Source organism: Musca autumnalis, unplaced genomic scaffold (genome assembly GCF_047663935.1).
Source record: "Musca autumnalis isolate F117 unplaced genomic scaffold, ASM4766393v1 scaffold_1, whole genome shotgun sequence".
Classification (NCBI taxonomy): domain Eukaryota; kingdom Metazoa; phylum Arthropoda; class Insecta; order Diptera; family Muscidae; genus Musca; species Musca autumnalis.
This window is the reverse complement of record NW_027411644.1, coordinates 305,565,473-305,585,505: the sequence shown is the minus strand read 5'-3', so window position 1 is coordinate 305,585,505 and position 20,033 is coordinate 305,565,473. Positions and strand designations below refer to the sequence as shown.

The window sequence follows — 20,033 nt, the reverse complement described above, 5'->3', positions numbered from 1 at the left end:
GATTCTTAACAGCGTAACGTTTCTATAATGCAATAAAAAATACAAAGATTTCTCTATAAGAAAATAATGGGAAAACATCACACAAAAGACATGACGCGACGACGACATTTACATGTCATGTAGTTTGGGGGGATTTTGTTTTCCTTTTTTCTCAATTAATATATAATAAAATATTTTTTTTTATATATAAAAAACAAAGACATTTACAAGTACAAATATATATAACTTAACTAAGATTTATAACTATTCATTTTTGTTTTAGCTTCACTTCACTTGGGAGTAGTTGTCTGTTGTTGTTGTATGGTGGTGATAGATAATTTGTTGTTGTTGTTGCTGATCACTAACAAAAACATTTTGCAAAGGCACAAGTCAACATGTAAAACAATTGTGTTTCTGTTTCTTTTTTATAAATAAAATTAGCTTGAAAGCTTTTCTTAAGGAATTTAATCACTGGTTTTTCACTTTTGTTTCCTTATATTTTTGTTTTTTACATCAAGAAGAAATATAAGTGTTTTGTGGCTTATTTATATAATAAATTGTTTTTTTTTTTTCGATAATTAAAAATAAATATATTTAAAAAGGAAAAAATAAAAAAAACACAACTAACCTGTTTAAGCTGTAATATAATTTTTTTGTTTTTGGAAAAAAGAAAAACTTTTCAGACAGTTAACCGAACGGATATCAGAGCAGAGATAGCTTAGAGACTTGTTTGTAATGGGCCAGGCAGGGGCCCCAGCTTAAGGGCTATTTTTGCCATCAACAACATTTAGTAGTTTTTTATAATAAAAATATGAATTTGGTTTAGATTTGATGAAAACTTAATTTTAATTGTAAAAAAAAATAAAAATTTGTTCGAATTTCTTCACACTTTAAGGCTTAAAAAATCAAAAATAAATTATTTTAATTTTTTCCATTATTTCTTTTTACTTTTTTTCTCTGCCTATGTGTGTGTAAGGCATAAATTACTTTTTGATTTTTAATTTTATTAATTTGTTGTTTTTTTTAAACTAATTTCTAATTGATTTCAATAAAGCCCGGCTTTGCTGGGACCCCAACTGCTGCTCTCTGATAAGGATGATCACGAGTAGCCGCCAAACGTCGTGGTTTAATGGCTCCTACTAAAATAATACATATACAACACATGATTATTATTTTGTTTTAAATATTACACAATTGTTTTTGTTTTATATAAATATAAAAATAATATAAATATATAAATAAAATATTTTAACAATAATAAATTAGGGAGAGAACGACAAGTAATTGTTTGTTTTTTGCTACTCATAGACGACAACGATTGATTTTCAAGTATAATAGGAAGGAGAGGAGAGTGTGAAATAATGGAAAATAAATATTGGCGGCTTTTTTAGAGTTTTTCGATTCCTAAAAAACAACAATTTTTTCTTTGGAATGAAACGGATTTCATTTTTTTTTTGTTTTAAATTTGTTTTTGGATATACAGTATGGGCTTGTTTTAGGGATCTAGTAAAGGGGGGTAACTATTTCAAAAGGGTTTTGTCCCAAAGACAGGGACATTTTTGTAAAAGTGATTAAAAAAATTCATTTTTTTAAACAATTTTTACGAACGAAAATAATTTTGGAAAATTAAAAAAACTGCTGAAATAGGAATTTTTTACAAAAGTTGTAATAAATTTTCATATTAAAAAAATCGTGGGAATTAAAAAAAAACAAAAAATTTTTAAATTATTTAACATTTTTCTTTTTTTAAATATTTTTACTCAAATTTATAGTCTGTTCCAAAACTGCAAGAATCTACTAATTTTTACTATTTTTCTCGATATCATAAAGGAAAAAAATGTTATCGTAGTAAAAATGTTGTAGATTCTTCCAGGTTCTGGAACAGATTGTTTTTTGATATTTTTTTTTTTTCAAAATAAAAATTTCCTTTGTGATCTTTTTGTATTCAATGTCAATTTTTAAATATTAAATATAATCTTATAAATTACAAAAAAATAATTTTGAAAACAAATGCAACGTTTTTTAAGATATTTATGGGATATTTTTAAGAATATTTTTTCAGTGTCTATTTTTAAATATCAAAAAGAGCCTTATAAGTTAAAAGAAAATAATTTTGAAAAAATTATAACTTTTTTAATAAGGATTTCCTTTGTGATCTTTTTGTTTTCATTGTCAATTTTTAAATATTAAATAGAATCTTATAAATTAAAAAAAAATAATCATTTTGAAAACAAATGCAACGTTTTTTAAGATATTTTTGGGATATTTTTAAGAATATTTTTTTCAGTGTCTATTTTTAAATATCAAAAAGAGCTTTATAAATTAAAAGATAATAATTTTGAAAAAATTATAACTTAGAAAAAATTTGTGTTTTTATTCAAAAATTAATATTATATTAAAATTTTTTATTTTTGTTCAAAATTTAAACATTTGATTAATGTTTTTTTCTAAAATTAATAATTTAAAAAATTTACATTTTTATACAAAAGTTAATAATTTAAAAAAAATTACATTTTATTCAAGAATTAAATTTTTTTATGATTTTTTGAAAAAAGTTTTAACTTACAAAAAATTTTTAATTTTATTCAAAAATTAACATTTTGTACAATTTTCTTTTGACAAATTTTAATTTCTTAAAAACTTTGAATTGTTGTTCTAGAATTTAATTCTTGAATAAAAATGTAAAATTTTTTAAATTATTAATTTTTTTATAAAAATGTAAATTTTTTAAATTATTCATTTTGGAAAAAATATTATAAAAATTTTTATATTTTGAACAAAAATAAAAAATTATAAGAATTTTTAATTTTTTAACAAAAATATAAAATTTATAATAAACTTTAATTTTTGAAAAAAAAAAATTAATAAAATTTTTAGAAAAAATTAAATTTTGGAAAAAAAAAACCAAATTTTGTAAAAAATATTGGAAGTATTGAATCTCCACCCAATGTCTTTGCAACACACAACTCATTGCGCTAAGCAACTGCGACAGCAGATCGCACACACAAGCTGTGAATGTAAATAGCCCTAGCATAATTTCTCATTGTTAGCAGTTAAGTTGTAAATATTCTTATTATGATCACTCTCAATAAAGCAACCACCACGAACAGAAGTGTGTCTTCTTATTTTATCCGTCGGCAGCAAACAACAATAAATTAAATACTTCCAACAGGTTATGGGCCCTGGCTACGCTAAAGGAAAACGTTATTGGAATATTGAATTGAAACAAATATAAAGTGAAAATTGGTGACCCGGCTATTCAACAAGGAAACGTATCGGAAAAATATTAATCGTGGAAAAATAAATTGATGCGCTGTGACCTGGACAATTCTTAGAACAAACGTTGGGAAATTGAAGATTTTGGAAAAATAGCGATCTGTGAAGTGAATGTGCCAAGAAGTAACTGTGTGTCAGTTTTATCGTATGTCGATTTAGAACAGTCCAAAATGTCGTCCATATTCAACATAGATAAGTTATCAGAGGATAACTATGAGTCCTGGAACCTCCAAATGAAATCAGTACTAGTTCACCAGGATTTATGGGAGGTTATCAGCGATGATGTGGCTGCCGAAAAGAAAAACGCCGAATGGAAGAAAAAAGACGAAAAGGCTATGGCGACAATAATTCTCTGCATCTCCCCTGTGCAATTGTCGCATGTTAAAAACTGCAAAACGGCAAAGAAGCGTGGAATTGTCTGTGCGAAATCCATCGACCAAAGGGGCCAGTAAGAAAGGTATCACTCTTCAAACAACTCCTGAATATGAGAATGGAGGAAGACGATGCCGTGCAAGAATACCTGCACCAATTCGCGTGTGTCGCAGACAAATTAGCAGATGCAAGTATTGAGCTGAGTGAGGATTTGTTAGTCATTATGATCCTCGCCAGCCTGCCCAAATCGTTTGAAAATTTTGTGGTTGCATTAGAGTCACGTGATGAATTGCCAAAATTAAGTGCTCTAAAAGCAAAACTGGCTGAGGAAAACGAGAGGCGAAAATCTGCGTTGGACAAACAAGACGGTTATTCCACGACGGCATTTATGGCAAACATTGAAAGAAGTTCCAACAACAATATTAGAAGAAATTACATCGCACAGCAATGGAGTCCCAACAACAAGAATACAAGAAATCACAAACAGAATCCCAACAACAAAAATAGAAGACGAAACTACGACGCAAATAAACAGAGTCCCAACAACACAGGTAGCAGGCAAAGGGGATCGGACACAAGCTACAACAACAATGTGAAGTGCTACAATTGCGGTGGCAGAGGCCATTACGCCGCACATTGTAAAAACGCAGCAAGAAAGGGTGAGCATGCGTACACATCTTTGGCGACGGTTGACAACAACAACGTCAAACAAAACATGTGGTGTTTTGATACTGGTGCGTCCTCGCATTTATGCTCTAACCGCAATTTGTTTACGAGTTTTGAGGAGCATCATGAAGAAATCTCCCTAGCTGATGGCACAAGAATTCAAGCGAAGGGGAAGGGGAGAATTTATTTAAATGAGGGTGACGTTGTGCTGAACGATGTTTTGTATGTGCCGAAACTACGATGCAATTTAATATCGATTGGAAAAGTAGCGGTAAAAGATGTTGTAAAATTTGGAGAAAAATGTGCTACGATAATAAACAAGGGACGAGTGGTGCTGAAAGCAAGGAGAGTGGGGAACATGTTTTTGTACAATGAGCCGAAGACAAAAACAAATCAAGTGATGTTCCGTTACGGTCACCATGATGAAAAGAGCCCACAACAACAACGAGATTCGAATGTGTTTCGAAAGCAAAGAAGCAAGTTTGCCGTTAGGTCAAGAACTGTTGATCCCTTATGAGGGGAATATTATGCAGGAGGAGTAGATTGTTTGTCAATCTTATAAAAAATGCTTAGCATAGATTAATACTGTGTGTATTTTGAATTTTGTAATTTGTTTGCAAAATTAGAATGTAATGTAAATAAAGATTTTTTGAGTTACGTGTTGAATAGATGAGTATGTGAGTTGAGGAGGAGTATTGGAAGTATTGAATCTCCACCCAATGTCTTTGCAACACACAACTCATTGCGCTAAGCAACTGCGACAGCAGATCGCACACACAAGCTGTGAATGTAAATAGCCCTAGCATAATTTCTCATTGTTAGCAGTTAAGTTGTAAATATTCTTATTATGATCACTCTCAATAAAGCAACCACCACGAACAGAAGTGTGTCTTCTTATTTTATCCGTCGGCAGCAAACAACAATAAATTAAATACTTCCAACAAAAAATTTTAGTTTTTGAATAAAAATAATCAAAATTAATGTTTGTAACAAAATTAAAGTGTATAACAAAATAACAATATTTGTTAAAATTTTTAATTAAAAAAATAAAAAATTAATATTTATTTGTTAGAAATGTTGATTTTTTAGCAGCAACAATTTTGGTATAGATTTAAGAAATTTTAATTGAAATATTTATAAAAAAATTAATGTATAAAATTTATAAAAATTTTAATTTTTAACAAAAATAGAAAATTTGTTTATCAATTTTTTAACAAAAAAACTTATAAGAAATTTAAATTTTTGAATAAAAATGTAAAATTGTTTAAATTATTAATTTTGGAAAAAAAAATATACAAATTTTTAAATTTTTAACAAAAATACTAAAATTATTTTTTTTTAACAAAAACACAAAATTTATTATAAACTTTAATATTTGAAAAAAAAAAAAATAAAACTTTTAAGAAAAACATATTTAAAAAAAATACCAAATTTGTAAATGTTTTTAGTTTTTGAATAAAAAATAAATAAATTTAAAGTTTGCAAAAAATTCAAAATTTGTTAAAATTTTTAATTTAAAATATCCAAAATTAATATTTATTTATTAGAAATTTTAATTTTTTAGCAACAAAATTTTTAGCATAAATTTAAGAAATTTTAATTTAAATATTTATAAAAAAAATAATTTTTAATTTAGAAAATTTATAAACAATTTAATTTTTAACAAAAATAGAAAATTTGAGTATCAATTTTGAACAAAAATTAAAAAAACTTATAAGAAATTTGAATTTTTGAAAATGTTTGAATAAAAATGTAAAATTATTTAAATTATTAATTTTGGAAAAAATGTTATACAAATTTTTAAATTTTGAACAAAAATACAAAAATTAAAATATTTTTTTATTTTCGAGTATTCTTGAACAAAAATACAAAATTTATAATATTATATTTATATTTATATATAAATATTTGAAAAAAAATAATGAAATTTTTAAGAAAAATATATTTAAAAAAATACGAAATTTGTAAATGTTTTTAGTTTTTGAATAAAAAATAAATAAAATTAAAGTTTGTAACAAAATTGCAATATTTGTCAAAATTTTTAATTTAAAAAATACAAAATTAATATTTATTTATTTTAATTTTTTAGCAACAACATTTTTAGTTTAAATTTAAGAAATTTAATTTAAATATTTATAAAAAATTTAATTTTTAGAAAAATACAAAATTTAAAAAAATTTTAATTTTTAACAAAAATACAACATTTTTATATCAATTTTTGAACAATATAAAAAACCTTATAGGAAATTTAAATTTTTGAAAATGTTTGAATAAAAATGGAAAATTATTTAAATTATTAATTTTGAGCAACAATTAAAATATTTTTTAATTTTTGAACAAAAATAGAAAATTTATAATAACTTTAATATTTGAAAAAAATACAATTTAAAAAAAAAATATTTTGGAAAAAATACCAAATTTGTAAAAAAAAAATTAGTTTATGAATAAAAAATAAATAAAATTAAAGCTTGTAAAAATTTTAATTTAAAAAATAATTTTGTATTTTTAATACAATAATAATAATAATAATTAGAAATTTTAATTTTTTAGTTTAGTAAAAATTTAAGAAATTTTAATTTTGGAAAGAAGAATTGTACAATATTTAGAAAAAATTTAATTTTTACCAAAATAAAATTTAAAAAAAAAAATATTTTCTAACAAAAATGCAATAATTTTTATATCAATTTTTTAACAAAAATAAAAAAACATTAGAAATTTGAATTTTTGAAAAAAATTAAATTTCCCAAAAATCAAAAAAATTCTTTTTTTGAAAATTTTCAAAGAAATGACAAGAAATTATTTTGTAACATTATAAAGGTCCAATTCTTTTTTATAAATTTTTAAATTTTCAGCAAAAGAGAAACGAAACAAACGAACAAGGCAAATTTTTATTTACAAAAAAATTTTGTGAATATTTTTTTTTTAGTTCTGGGCTCTATGGAAATATCAAATAAATTCGAATTATTTCAGTTGCAATTCGAAACATTTCACTTGTAATTTGAGAATTCCAATTGAATTTCGAATTATTTCATTTGTAATTTGCGAATTCCATTTGAAATTCCAATTTTTTCATTTGTAATTTGAATTTTTTCCTTTTGAATTCGAATTATTTCATTTGTAATTCGAATTTTTCCATTTGTAAATTGAATTTTTTTAATTTGAAATTCCAAATGAAAAACTTCGATTTACAAATAGAAAATTTCAAATTACAAATGGAAAAATTCAAATTTCAAATGAAATAATTGGAATTACAAATGAAAAAATTCAAAATTCAAATGAAATAATTCGAATTTCAAATGGAATTTTCAAATTACAAATGAAATAATTCGAAATTCAATTGGAATTCTCAAATTACAAGTGAATTGTTTCGAATTTCAAATGAAATAATCAAATTAAACTGAAATTCTTCGAATTACATGTGAAAATGGTGTAGTGTTAAAAAACAGCAATTTCCCATTTGGATTTTTTTTTGGGAAATTTTGTTTTCAATGGAAATTGTCATAATTGAAAATAGTACAACAAAATATGTCAGATAATTTTAATTTCGAGTGAAAGAAAATTTCCCTCCTTGAGGGGAAATGTTTGTTTATCAACTTTTTTTATGAAATTCTTAAATTTTTGGTATTTCTTTATGGGGATTTTTTGCGAAATTTTTATTTTTAGTTGAAATTGCCATAATTGCAAATAGTATGTTCATGGGAAACTATTTCATTTCAAATATCACACAAAAATATGGCATAAATTCTCTATTCCGAGTAAAAGTAAAAATTTACCTTCTTGGGAAATTTTCCTTTTAGTAGATTTTTAAACTTTTATTGGAGTCTAAATAAACAACTAAATGATAATGAGCTCAAAACCAAGAATTTTTTCTTCCTTTAAAATTTTCCATAAGGATATTTTGGCAAAAAATTTCGTGTAAAATATAATTATATAAATATAATTTTTGTTTTATTAAACATTTTTGAACAGTTTTTTTTAGTTTTGAAGCATAAATTTTGTTAATTCCCCAAAAGCATATTATTTGTTAAAAAATACCCTTGGATATATTTGTTTACCACCCTTTCTTTCAAGATCCCCTAAATCAAGCCCATATTATATTGTATTTGTTAAAAAAATAATTTTTAATTTTTTTTAAAGGGAACATTTTTTTTTAAAACAAAATTAAAAAAAAGCTAAAAATATATATTCCTAAAAATAATGACAATAACCTAAATATAAATAACCTCAAATGGATTTGTAATATCATTTACGTATGTATATTTCTCGGTTCTGCCTGCTTTTGTTGTTGTTCTTCTATTTTGACTAGTATTATTGTTGTTGTTGCTGATATTGATGGCTTTAAAAGAAAACAAATCTATTGGACGGTATTGAGATGGGTGAGAAATATGTTTTTTTTTCTAAGAAAATAGTTTGAAATTTACAAGAAAAATATAAAACAAATCTGAAAAATGTTGCCTAAATATAGTTGGAAATATACAAGAAATAAAACTAATTATTTAAAAATGTAAAAAATGTGTATAAAGCAAATTGAATAAATATTGCACAAGTTTATAGAAAAATTAATATCAGATAAAGCCTGCTGTGATGTGTGAGAATTAGAAAATTAGCAATAACACAGTGCTAGAAAAATAACCTCAATTGGGGAAAAATATAATTATTGCCCCTAAAAGTATGCCTTATTATGGCTACACTTAGTGCACGTTTTTTGCCCTCCCTTGCATAAAATCTAGAAGAAATACTAAAATTTTTATTATATTGACAAATAATATTTTACATTTTCCCAATATACTCCCAGAGTACCATTTAGGACCCTAAAATTATGCTGTGTGTTTGCCTTTATTGGAGAAAAATATATCCTTTTCTTCGAGCATGAAAATAAAATATTTATATTTTTCCCTAATAATAAAAAATTATTTTGAAGGAAATTATAAATATTCTAATAAAGCTCCCCAAAATATGCTTTAATTTCCCAAAGGTAATTTCCTTTATATCTGTTAAGGACTGTGTTATTGAATATTTTATTTGAAGATTGCACGAAAATTACGAATGTTTCCCTAATTGAAAAAATAATAATTTTAATTTTAAAATAAATCCACTATATATTAAAAGATATTAAAAAATAAAATTTAGCACCATTTTAGATTCATAACAAAGCAATAAAAAAGTATGCTCTACGCTAAAAAAAAACCTACTTCATAATATTATGCACTACCCTTTCTTATAGTTAAGTACTCTCTACTCTATATAAATGACTATTGAATTCGAGTGGTGTATTTAAAAAAACAAATGGCACAAATTGGAAAATTCAAACGGGTCTCATCAACCAAAAAACGAACGAACGTACTACAATAAAAACTACTATTAATTTTACAACTATGAGTTAATAAAACAAACTTGTTTATTGGTGGTATTGTGAAAATATGGCCATTAGAGAGGGATTCAAAGGCATTACTTTTATATTTTTACTTTAAGCTTTGCAATAGGCCAATTACAGTAAAGCTACGGCCTAAAAGTATACTTTATTGAAGGGGCTTTTTCCTGTAAGGCAAAAATATGTAATTAAAATCAAAGCCCCGGAAAGTATTCCTCACTGAATGGGATTTCCTTTAGGTAGTGCTATATGGCACTTAGACTTAAGATAATAGCCTAAAAGTATACTTTAATCAAAGGGGGGCTTCCTTTAAAGGATGCTATAATTTTTACCATAAATGAAGCGCCTACTATTTGCCTTTGAATCTAATGAGTTTGTGGTAATATTTGGTATATGAAAGCAAATTTCAGTTTGAGACAAAACTATGGCTTTGATGTTTGGGGTAAGTAGTGTAAAAGAAAGTGTAAAACCCTAGTGCCTAAACTCTATAACCCATAACCTTAAAATATCTAGTTTACTTATATAAAATGTCAACTTAAATTAGACAATGGCAATAAGAGTTTAAAATGGAAACTTTTTGGGATTTTTTTATTTTCTTTCTGGGAAATTTTGAGAAAAAAAAAATCCAAAAAAATTTAAAACATTTTGAAAATATTTTGACATTATTTCAGCAAAAATTAAAAAAAATAATAAAAAATTTTGGAAAATTTTCTTATATTTTTAAGATATTATTTTTTGGGAAATTCCCTTTGTGTAACAAAAATTGAAAATTTTGACTGCAATAATAAAGCGAAATGAAGGGTCTATAAATATTAAATATATAAAATAAATTTAAATATATTCGAAACAAAATTTTAAAAAATAAAAAAAAAAAATATTTAGTAAATATTTTGACATTATTTTTGGGAATTCCCATTAAGGAAATTTTTTTAAACAATTAAAAAAATTAAATACGTTGGAAAAAGTTCTTTTATTTCTAAAATTTTATTTTTTTGGGAAATTCCCTTTCAGGTGAGATTTTGTGTAACAAAAATTGAAAAATTTTACTGCAATAATAAAGGGAAATGAAGGGTCAATAAATATAAATATTAAATTATATTCAAAACATGTTAAAAAAAATCGAAAAAAAAATTTGGTAAATATTTTGACATTATTTTTGGGAATTCCCATTAAGGAACATTTTTTAAACCATTTAAAAAAATTAAATATTTTGGAAAAAGTTCTTTTATTTTTGAAATTTCATTTTTTGGGAAATTCCCTTTCAGGGCAGATTTTGTGTAACAGAAATTGAACATTTTTACTGCACCATATAAATATTAAATTATATTCAAAACAAAATGTTAAAAAGAAATAAAAAAAAATATTTTGTAATATTTTGACATTATTTAAGGAATTTTTTTTAAACAATTAAAAAAATTAAATTTTAAATTATTTAAAAAAAAAAAAATTAATAATTTGGAAAATGTTCTTTTAAATTTTTTTTTTTGTGCAACAAAAATTGAAATGATGGTTTTATAAATATAAATATAAAATTATATTCGAAACAAAATGTTAAAAAAATAAAAAAAAATTAATATTTATTTATTAGAAATTTTAATTTTTTAGCAACAACATTTTTAATATAAATTTAAGAAATTTTAATTTAAATATTTATAAAAAATTTAATTTTTAGAAAAATACAAAATGTATAAAAATTTTAATTTTTAACAAAATAGAAAATTTGTATATAAATTTTTTAACAAAATAAATATAAGATATTTGAATTTTTGAACATTTTTGAATAAAAATGTAAAATTGTTTAAATTATTAATTTTGGAAAAAAATTTTTTTTTAAACAAATTTTTAAATTTTGAACAAAAATAAAAAAATTAAAAGAATTTTTTTTTTAAACAAAAATACAAAATTTATAATAAACTTTAATATTTAAAAAAAAATTAATAAAATTTTTAAAAAAATATATTTTGAAAAAAATTCCAAATTTGTAAATATTTTAAGTTTTTGAATAAAAAATATATAAAATTAAAGGTTGTAAATTTTTAACAAAATAGAAAATTTGTATATCAGTTTTTGAACAAAAAAAAAAAAAAATTATAAGAAATTTGAATTTTTGAAAATTTTTGAATAAAAATGTGAAATTGTTTAAATTATTAATTTTGGAAAAAAAAATTAAAAAAAAAATTTAAATTTTGAACAAATATACAAAAATTAAAAGATTTTTTTTTTATTTTTGAAAAAAAATTAATAAAATTTTTAAAAAAATATATCTTGAAAAAAATATCAAATTTGTAAATATTTTTAGATTTTGAATAAAAAATATAAAAAATTAAAGTTTGTAAAAAAATGCAAAATTTGTTAAAAAATTCTTTTAATTTTTGTATTTTTGTTCAGAATTTAAAAATTTGTTTAATTTTTTTCCAAAATTAATAATTTAAACAATTTTACATTTTTATTCAAAAATTTAAATTTCTTTTAATTATTTTTGTTCAAAAATTGATATAAAAATTTTATATTTTGTTAAAAATTAAGATTTTTATACATTTTGTATTTTTCTAAAAATTAAATTTTTTATAAATATTTTAATTAAAATTTCTTATTTATACTAAAAATGTTGTTGCTAAAAAATTAAAATCTCTTACAAATAAATATTATTTTTTTTAACATTAATTTAAAATAATTTTAACAATTTTACATTTTATTAAAAAATTTTTAAAAATTTAAATTTCTTATAATTTTTTGTTATTTTTTTTTTTTTTTGTTCAAAAATTGATATACAAGTTTTCTATTTTGTTAAAAATTAAAAAATACAAAATTTATAATAAACTTTAATATTTGAAAAAAAAAATTAATAAAATTTTTAAAAATATATATTTTGAAAAAAATGCCAAATTTGTAAATATTTTTAGTTTTTGAATAAAAACTATATAAAATTAAAGTTTGTAAAAAATGCAAAATTTGTTAAAATTTTTAATTTAAAATATACAAAATTAATATTTATTAGAAATTTTAATTTTTTTAACAAATTTAAGAAATTTAATTTTTACAAAAATTCAAAATTTATAATAATTTTAAATTTAAACAAAAATACAAAATTTTTAAATCAATTTTTGAACAAAAATAAAAAATTATAGGAAATTTTAATTTTTGAAAAAAATAAATTAAATTTCCCAAAAGGGGGAAACATTTCTGTTTTTAATTATTATTTTTTTTAATATTAATTATTTTATATTAATTTTTGTTCAAAAATTAAAAATTTGTTTAATTTTTTTCCAAAATTAATAATTTAAACAATTTTACATTTTTATTCAAAAATTTTCAAAAATTTTAATTTCTTATAATAAATATTTTAATTAAAAATTCTTAAATTTATACTAAAAATCTTGTTGCTAAAAAATTAAAATCTCTTACAAATAAATATTATTTTTTTTTTATTTTTTTAACATTCATTTAAAATATACGAAATTAATATTTATTAGAACTTTTCAATTTTTTTTAGCAAATTTAAGAAATTTTAATTTTGGAAAAAATGTATTTATACAAAAATACAAAATTTATAATAATTTTAATTTTAAACAAAAATACAAAATTTTTAAATTTTTGAACAAAAATAAAAAACTAATGGGAAATTTGAATTTTTGAAAAAATTAAATTTCTCAAAAGGGAGAAAAATGTCTGCTTTTGAAAATTTTCAAAAAAAAAAAAAAAAATAAGAAATTATTTTGTAACACTGACAAATCAAAAAATATTTGGTAAATATTTTGACATCATTTTTTGGGAATTCCCATTCAGGAAATTTTGTTAAACAATTAAAAAAAAAAAAATAAATAATATTCTAAAATATTTATTTATTTTTTTATTTTTTTTTTTTTTAATTTTTAAAATTTTATTTTTTTGTGCAACAAGAATTGAAATGAAGTGTTTATAAATATAAATATTAAATTATATTCGAAACAAAATCTTAAAAAAAAGAATTCGTAAATATTTTGACATTATTTGTTAGGAATTCCCACTCAGGAAATTTTGTTAACAATTAAAAAAATAAAATATTTTTGAAAATTTTTATTTTTTGGGAAATTCCCATCTACAGGAAATTTTGTGTAAAAATTTAAAAATTTATTGCAAAGTAAAGGGTCTATAAATATTATATTATATTCGAAATTTTTTATTAATTTTTTTTAACTCTTACTGCCCTAAAACTGCTTTAAATCTTAATAAACCTAATGAAAGCTTTTAAAAAATACTATTTTTTCGAGATTTCCTAAAAGAGAAATGCTTAAAAATTAATTAAATGAGAACAAAAAACTAGCCACACCTAAAAACCTAAAATTTCACTCATACACACATACACAATGTCCAGGAATAAAAAACTAGAATATACTCATTATATCTTTTGCGAGAGACAATAGAAGGAAAAACTAAAGAAATAAATAGAAGAAAAAAAACAACTAAAAAGTATTAATTAATATTAAAAACATTAATTAATATTATTAAAAATATTAATTAATATTATTAAAAATATTATTAAAATTAAACACTAAAAAATAAGCAAAGAAAAAATGTTCCCTTTTTTCAACAAAAAAATTAAAAATTATTTTCTTTTATCCCCTAAACAACTGTCCTAGTTTTCCTTTTTTTATTATTTTTTTCTTTAATTAAAAAACATACTTAAATTATGCTTAAATTTACAATAAAAAAATTGGTTACGAGCAATAATTTAATAGAAAAAAAAAACTGCATCTAGTTTTTTTGTTTTAACTTAAATAAAAATCTGTGAGACAGAAGGGAGAGAGAGAGAGAAAAAAAAGAATTTTAAACTAAATTTTTAAAATCTTTTCGAGTTTTTTCTTAATTTTTCAGTTTTTATTTAAATTTAAAAAAAGACTATAATAAAAAAACATTTATTTATATAATTTAAAAAATAAAATAATATAAGGGATTGTGGGAGAGAGACAGAGAGGGAGTTTCATTTTGTTCTATATGGGAGAGTTGTTTCTTTGTAACTGTTGTGGTTGGTTTTTTTGTAGAACAAATGATTTTGTTTTTTTGTTTGTTTCTTAAATAAAACTTAGTTTCCTTTCTAAAACATTTCTAAGTATTTCAAAAGACGGAGCCGGCATGCAAATATCGACCAACTGCAAAAATTCATTTTTCAACACACAAAAAATATTGGAGGAAAAAAACAAACAAAGAAGAATAAAATAAAAATAATCAACATCAATAAATTACAAATAAGAAGAAAAATAAAAATCAGCTATATTCTAACTTGCTATGGTTTAAAATTGTTATTGCAGTTTAATTGCATGTTGATGAAATTGAAACAAAGCCTTGTTAAATAATAAAAAAACTATGCAAGCCGTGGGTTATCATGTGCTGCTGTAGTAATGAAAAAGATATGTTAAAGAAAGCATTTTGTTTTTTAAAGATAAAAATAAAAATATGACACAAATTCTATACACAATTCTGTTTCTGATTTCCAGCTAAATCTGTGTGAAAAACCATGGCACTAGTCACAGGTAAAAAATTCAATATTGCAAATAAAACATAAATAAATTATAAAAACTAAGAAAAAAACAATCAACATAAATAATAATTATAAAAATTAAACAACAAAAACAAATGACTAAAAATAATTAAAAGTTTTATAATAAAATATATTAAAAAAAGAAATAATAAAATATAAAAATGTTGTATTAAAAAACTAAAAACACATATAAAAATGACTATATTTGTAAACTTCATAATAAAAATTCCTCCTACATTTTATACACCAATTATCAAAACAAATATCAAATTTTAATTAACATTTTTATTTTTAGACTTTAAATAATTCTTCAATTGCACGTCCAAAATTATACCTTATTTTTCTGCCTTGGCCCAAAAGTATGTATTAAATATGGTAAATATTGAAATGAATTAAAATCAAGTCTAATAATTATTGCACAATTTTATGGAAATTCTAATATCAGATAAAGCCTTTTGTGATATAAGAAAATTAGCAATAACACAGTCCTATACAAATACCTTCCATCAAGAAAAAAATATATATATTGACCCTAAAAGTAGGCCTCATTTTTATAGCTGTACACTAAGTCAATGCTTTTGCAACATTTTGCATGAAATCTACAAAAAAACTGTTATTATATTAATTTTATGGCTTACAGGCCCCCAAAAATATGCTGTATGTTTGTCCTTATTTAAGAAACATAAAAATAAACGTTAAAAATATTTAAACAATTTTATATTTTTTCCTAATAATAAAAATTATTGTCACCGAAATTCATTTTGATTTTCTAATGCTTATTTTTTTTATTTTCTAATGTTGCTTTAAAATTGTCAAAGTTTACATTTTCAATATGGGAATTATGTGGAAGGTGTTGGAATTAGATTATTTTTTAAAAATTCAATATCGATAGATAGTTTCGTCTATCGATATTATCGGATTAAAAACCCTTGACCTAAAATTCGTTGAAATAAATAGAAATTTCGTTAAGTTCGGCCGGGCCGAACTTGTTATACCACAAGTTGTATTGAAGTAAAATGGAAAAAATAGTTTCAATTCCTGTATGAAGAGGACTTAATACAAAATGTCAGCAATTTCGGGAAAACAATGTGAGGCACCGTTCTATCGGGGGTATTTCAAAACGTCGATCTATACCGACAAATATCTGACGGAAAGTTTTTAGACTCAAAGAAAATTCAATACCAAATTTCAGCCATTTCGGATGAAAATGGAGGCCACAATCTTCAAAATACCGAAAATCGGGAGGTGCCGTTCTATGGGGACTATATGAAGGCGTGGACCTATACGACAAATTTAAAGAGGAAAGTTGAGAACGCCCAAACGATGTCTAAATACCAAATTTCAGCCATTTCGAAGGAAAGTTGAAGCCACAACCTTCAAAATACCGAAAATTGGGAGGTACCGTTCTATGGGGGCTACATGAAGGCGTGGACCTATATCGACAAATTTATAGGGGGAAGTTGCATACCCCCAAAAAAGACTATATACCAAACTTCAGCCATTTTGGTGGATTATTGAGGCCACAACGTTCAAAATACCGAAAAACGGGAGGTCCCGTTCTATGGGGGCTCTATGAAGGCATTGACCGATACCGACAAAATTCAGGGAGAAGGTTTTATACCCCCAACGTACACTAAGTACCAAATTTCAGCCATATCGGTGTGATAATGAAACTAAAACCTTCAAAATACCGAAAATCGGGAGGTATCGTTCTATTTGGGCTATATGAAGGCATGGACCGATACCGATAGAATTCAGGGGGAAGGTTTTATACCTCCAACGTAGACTAAGTATCAAATTTCAGCAATTTCGGTGTGATAATGAAGCTAGTACCTTCAAAATACCGAAAATCGGGTGGTGCCGTTCTATGGGGGCTATACCAAAACGTGGACCGATATAGCCCATTTTCAATACCAACCATCCTGCAAGTAATAAAAACTTCTGTACCAAATATTGACTCTCTATCTTTAAAATTGCGAGCTGTATCTTGATTTCAACAAACAGACAGACGGACGGACAGACGGACATGGTTAAATCGATCAATAATATATATACTTTATAGTGTCTCCGACGAATATTTCGATGTGTTACAAACGGAATGACAAATTTAATTATACGCTCCATATGGTGGAGGGTATAAAAATATATATATTAATATTTTTCGTTAGGGGGGACTCCATACTCTTCAAAGGTATTTAAAGGACGGATAAACTCGATATTTATTTAATTTTAAAATATAAATTTATTTCTCCTAATAATTAAAATTATTTTGAAAGAAATATAAAAAAAATATTTTTTTTTTCAAAATAATCCCGTTTTAATTTACAAATATAACGTTTTTTTAGGAGTGTTATAAAAATATTTAACAAATTTATTTTTTCTAATAATAAAAATTATTTTAAGAAAATCATATTTTCTGATTAAGCCCCTAAAAGTATGCTTTGATTTGTCAAAGGTAACATCTTCAATGTGGGAGACATGTAGAAGGGATAAAAGCAGCTGCTCCCATTGTAAGAGAGATAATTTAAAGGAAAAAATTGTTTATATTTTCTAGACGTGTAGAAGGAGGGCCCCATGCTCTTCAAAGGTATTTAAAGGCCGGATAAATTCCATTTTAATTTAATTTTCAAATATAAATTTATTTTTCCTAATAATAAAAATTATTTTTAAAGAACACACATTTATATTTTCTATTTATGCTCCTAAAAATATGCTTTAATTTTTAGAGCTAACTTCTTGTATGGGAGAAATGTAGAAGGGATAACAACTGTTGGCCGTAAAATTGGAAGGAATTTAAAAAAAGAAAACAAATTTTTAATATTTTCGAAATAGGTCCCTAAAAGTATGCTTTAATATATGAAAGGTAATTTCTTCAATATGGGAGACATGTACAAGCGATAAAAACTGCTACTAATAGAATGGGAAGTAATTTAAAGGAAAACAAGTAAAAAAGTATCAGTCGGCTTTGCTGACAGAGATATACCCTCAGCCTGTGTATATTGAAACGATTTTTTCCCAAAAAACGTATGTATTTAGGTGGTTTAAAAATGTTGGCCCTTTGAACCGACAAACATGTTGATTAGGATTAAAGAGCAAAAGTTTTGCGGAAGAGATACTAAAAGGAATAGATCGACATTGACCATTATGGAAGTGGATCTCCAGCCACTACAAATGGTGCCTATGGGGTTTTTACACCCTTCAAGCTGTTTTCTCAAGAACTATGGACTTGGCCCTAACAAAGCTTTTACCATCGTAATTGAGGCAGCGAATGCAAGTTGCTTCAACAAAAATCAAAGTGATTCGAGAGCAGGTCTTAAAGTGAACTTATCCGAAATTTTGTGTGGGAGGTACCGGATGGAGTGAACAAATATAGTCCATATTTGAACCTGATCTATATGTGGTAGATATCTTAGGATGTGTAAAGTATGGACCAATTCGGCTACACCCTTCAAGAGTTACCGTGCGAACAAATTTTCCGAACTTTTTTGAACTTTTGTGGGGGAGGTACCTGAAAGAGTGGACCTATATGCCTTATCATCGAACTTAAACTATGTTTGGACAAAATATTCCTAAGGCCAAATTTTGAATCGAATCGCCAGATCCGATCGAGAGTTATCTTGCGCTCCAACCACCTCAAACGGTGTAATGGGGTTTTTTTGCACCTTTCCGGCCATTTTCTCAGGAAGTATTGACTTGCCCCTGATGAAACTAGTACCGTCGTATTGGGAGAAGTGTATACAAGTTGTTGCAACAAAAATCAAAGCGATTCGAGAGCAGGTCCTAAACTGAACTTTTCCGAAATTTTATGTGGGAGGTACCCAAAGGAGTGGACCGATTGAGTCCATAATGAAACCTTATTTAAGTCTAGTACACATTTCACGATGGGCAAAGTATGGACCACACCGGTTACTCCTTTCAAGAGTTATCGTGCGCACAAAATTTCCGAACATTTTTGAACTTTTGTGGGAGAGGTACCTGAAGGAGTGGACCGATATGGCCCATCTTCAAACTTAAACTAATCTTGGACAAAATATTACGAAAGCCAAAATTTAAATCGGTTCATCCGTTCGAGAGTTATCGTGCGCTCCAGCCAGCCAGACAGACAGACGGACAGACATTGCTCAATCGTCTCCAAATTGTCTGAAACATATTTCGTCCAAACATACTTGGGGTCTAAAACCATTATTTCGATGAGGCACATTTTGCCCATATGAAAGTGTATATACCTTCGTTAGCATAAATGCTGAGGGTATAAACATTATTTTAAGAAAATAGGTTTTGATTAAGCCCCTAAAAATATGCTTTAATTTGTCAAATGCAACTTCTTAAATATGTAAGACATGTATGTAGAAGGGATAAAAACAACAAAGGGGGTTAATTTAAAACAAAAAATTTTTTATATTTTTTGACGTGGGGGAGGGCTCCATGCCCCTCAAAGGTATTTAAAGGACGAATAAATGCCATTTTAATTTAATTGTCCAATATAAATTTATTTTTCCTAATCATATTTTAATAATAGTATTTTCTATTTATGCTCCTAAAAATATGCTTTAATTTTTTGGAGCTAAATTCTGGTATGGGAGAAATGTAGAAGGGATGACAACTGTTGGCCATAAAATTGGAAGGAATTAAAAAAAGAAAACAAATTTTTAATATTTTCTAGACGTGATATTTTCTAATTGGGTCCCTAAAAGTATGCTTTAATTTTTCAAAGGTAATTTCTTCAATATGGGAGATATGTAGAAGGAATAAAAACGGCTGGGAAGCAATTTAAAGAAAAAAAACCTATTTTTAATATTTCATAGACGTCTAGAAGTATGTTCCTATAATCCCCATAGCAATTTAATGGAG

General features: G+C 24.3%; 1 protein-coding gene across 19 annotated transcripts in view; it reads right to left on the bottom strand.

The window, feature by feature from the left end:
* Positions 1-20,033, bottom strand: part of how (protein held out wings) — a 201,246-nt gene that overhangs the window by 11,718 nt on the left and 169,495 nt on the right. For 5 of the 19 annotated variants that reach the window (XR_012409193.1, XR_012409195.1, XR_012409194.1 and 2 more), the window contains exon 8: positions 608-1,118. Coding sequence is in view for 10 of the 19 variants with exons in the window: in XM_073962051.1 (XP_073818152.1) it covers positions 1,015-1,118 (104 nt within the window). In the remaining 9 variants the exon portion in view is untranslated. Of the gene's footprint in view, positions 1-250; positions 1,119-14,694; positions 14,794-20,033 lie in introns of those variants that run through there. The other 14 variants (XM_073962057.1, XM_073962058.1, XM_073962059.1 and 11 more) reach the window with 4 other exon arrangements.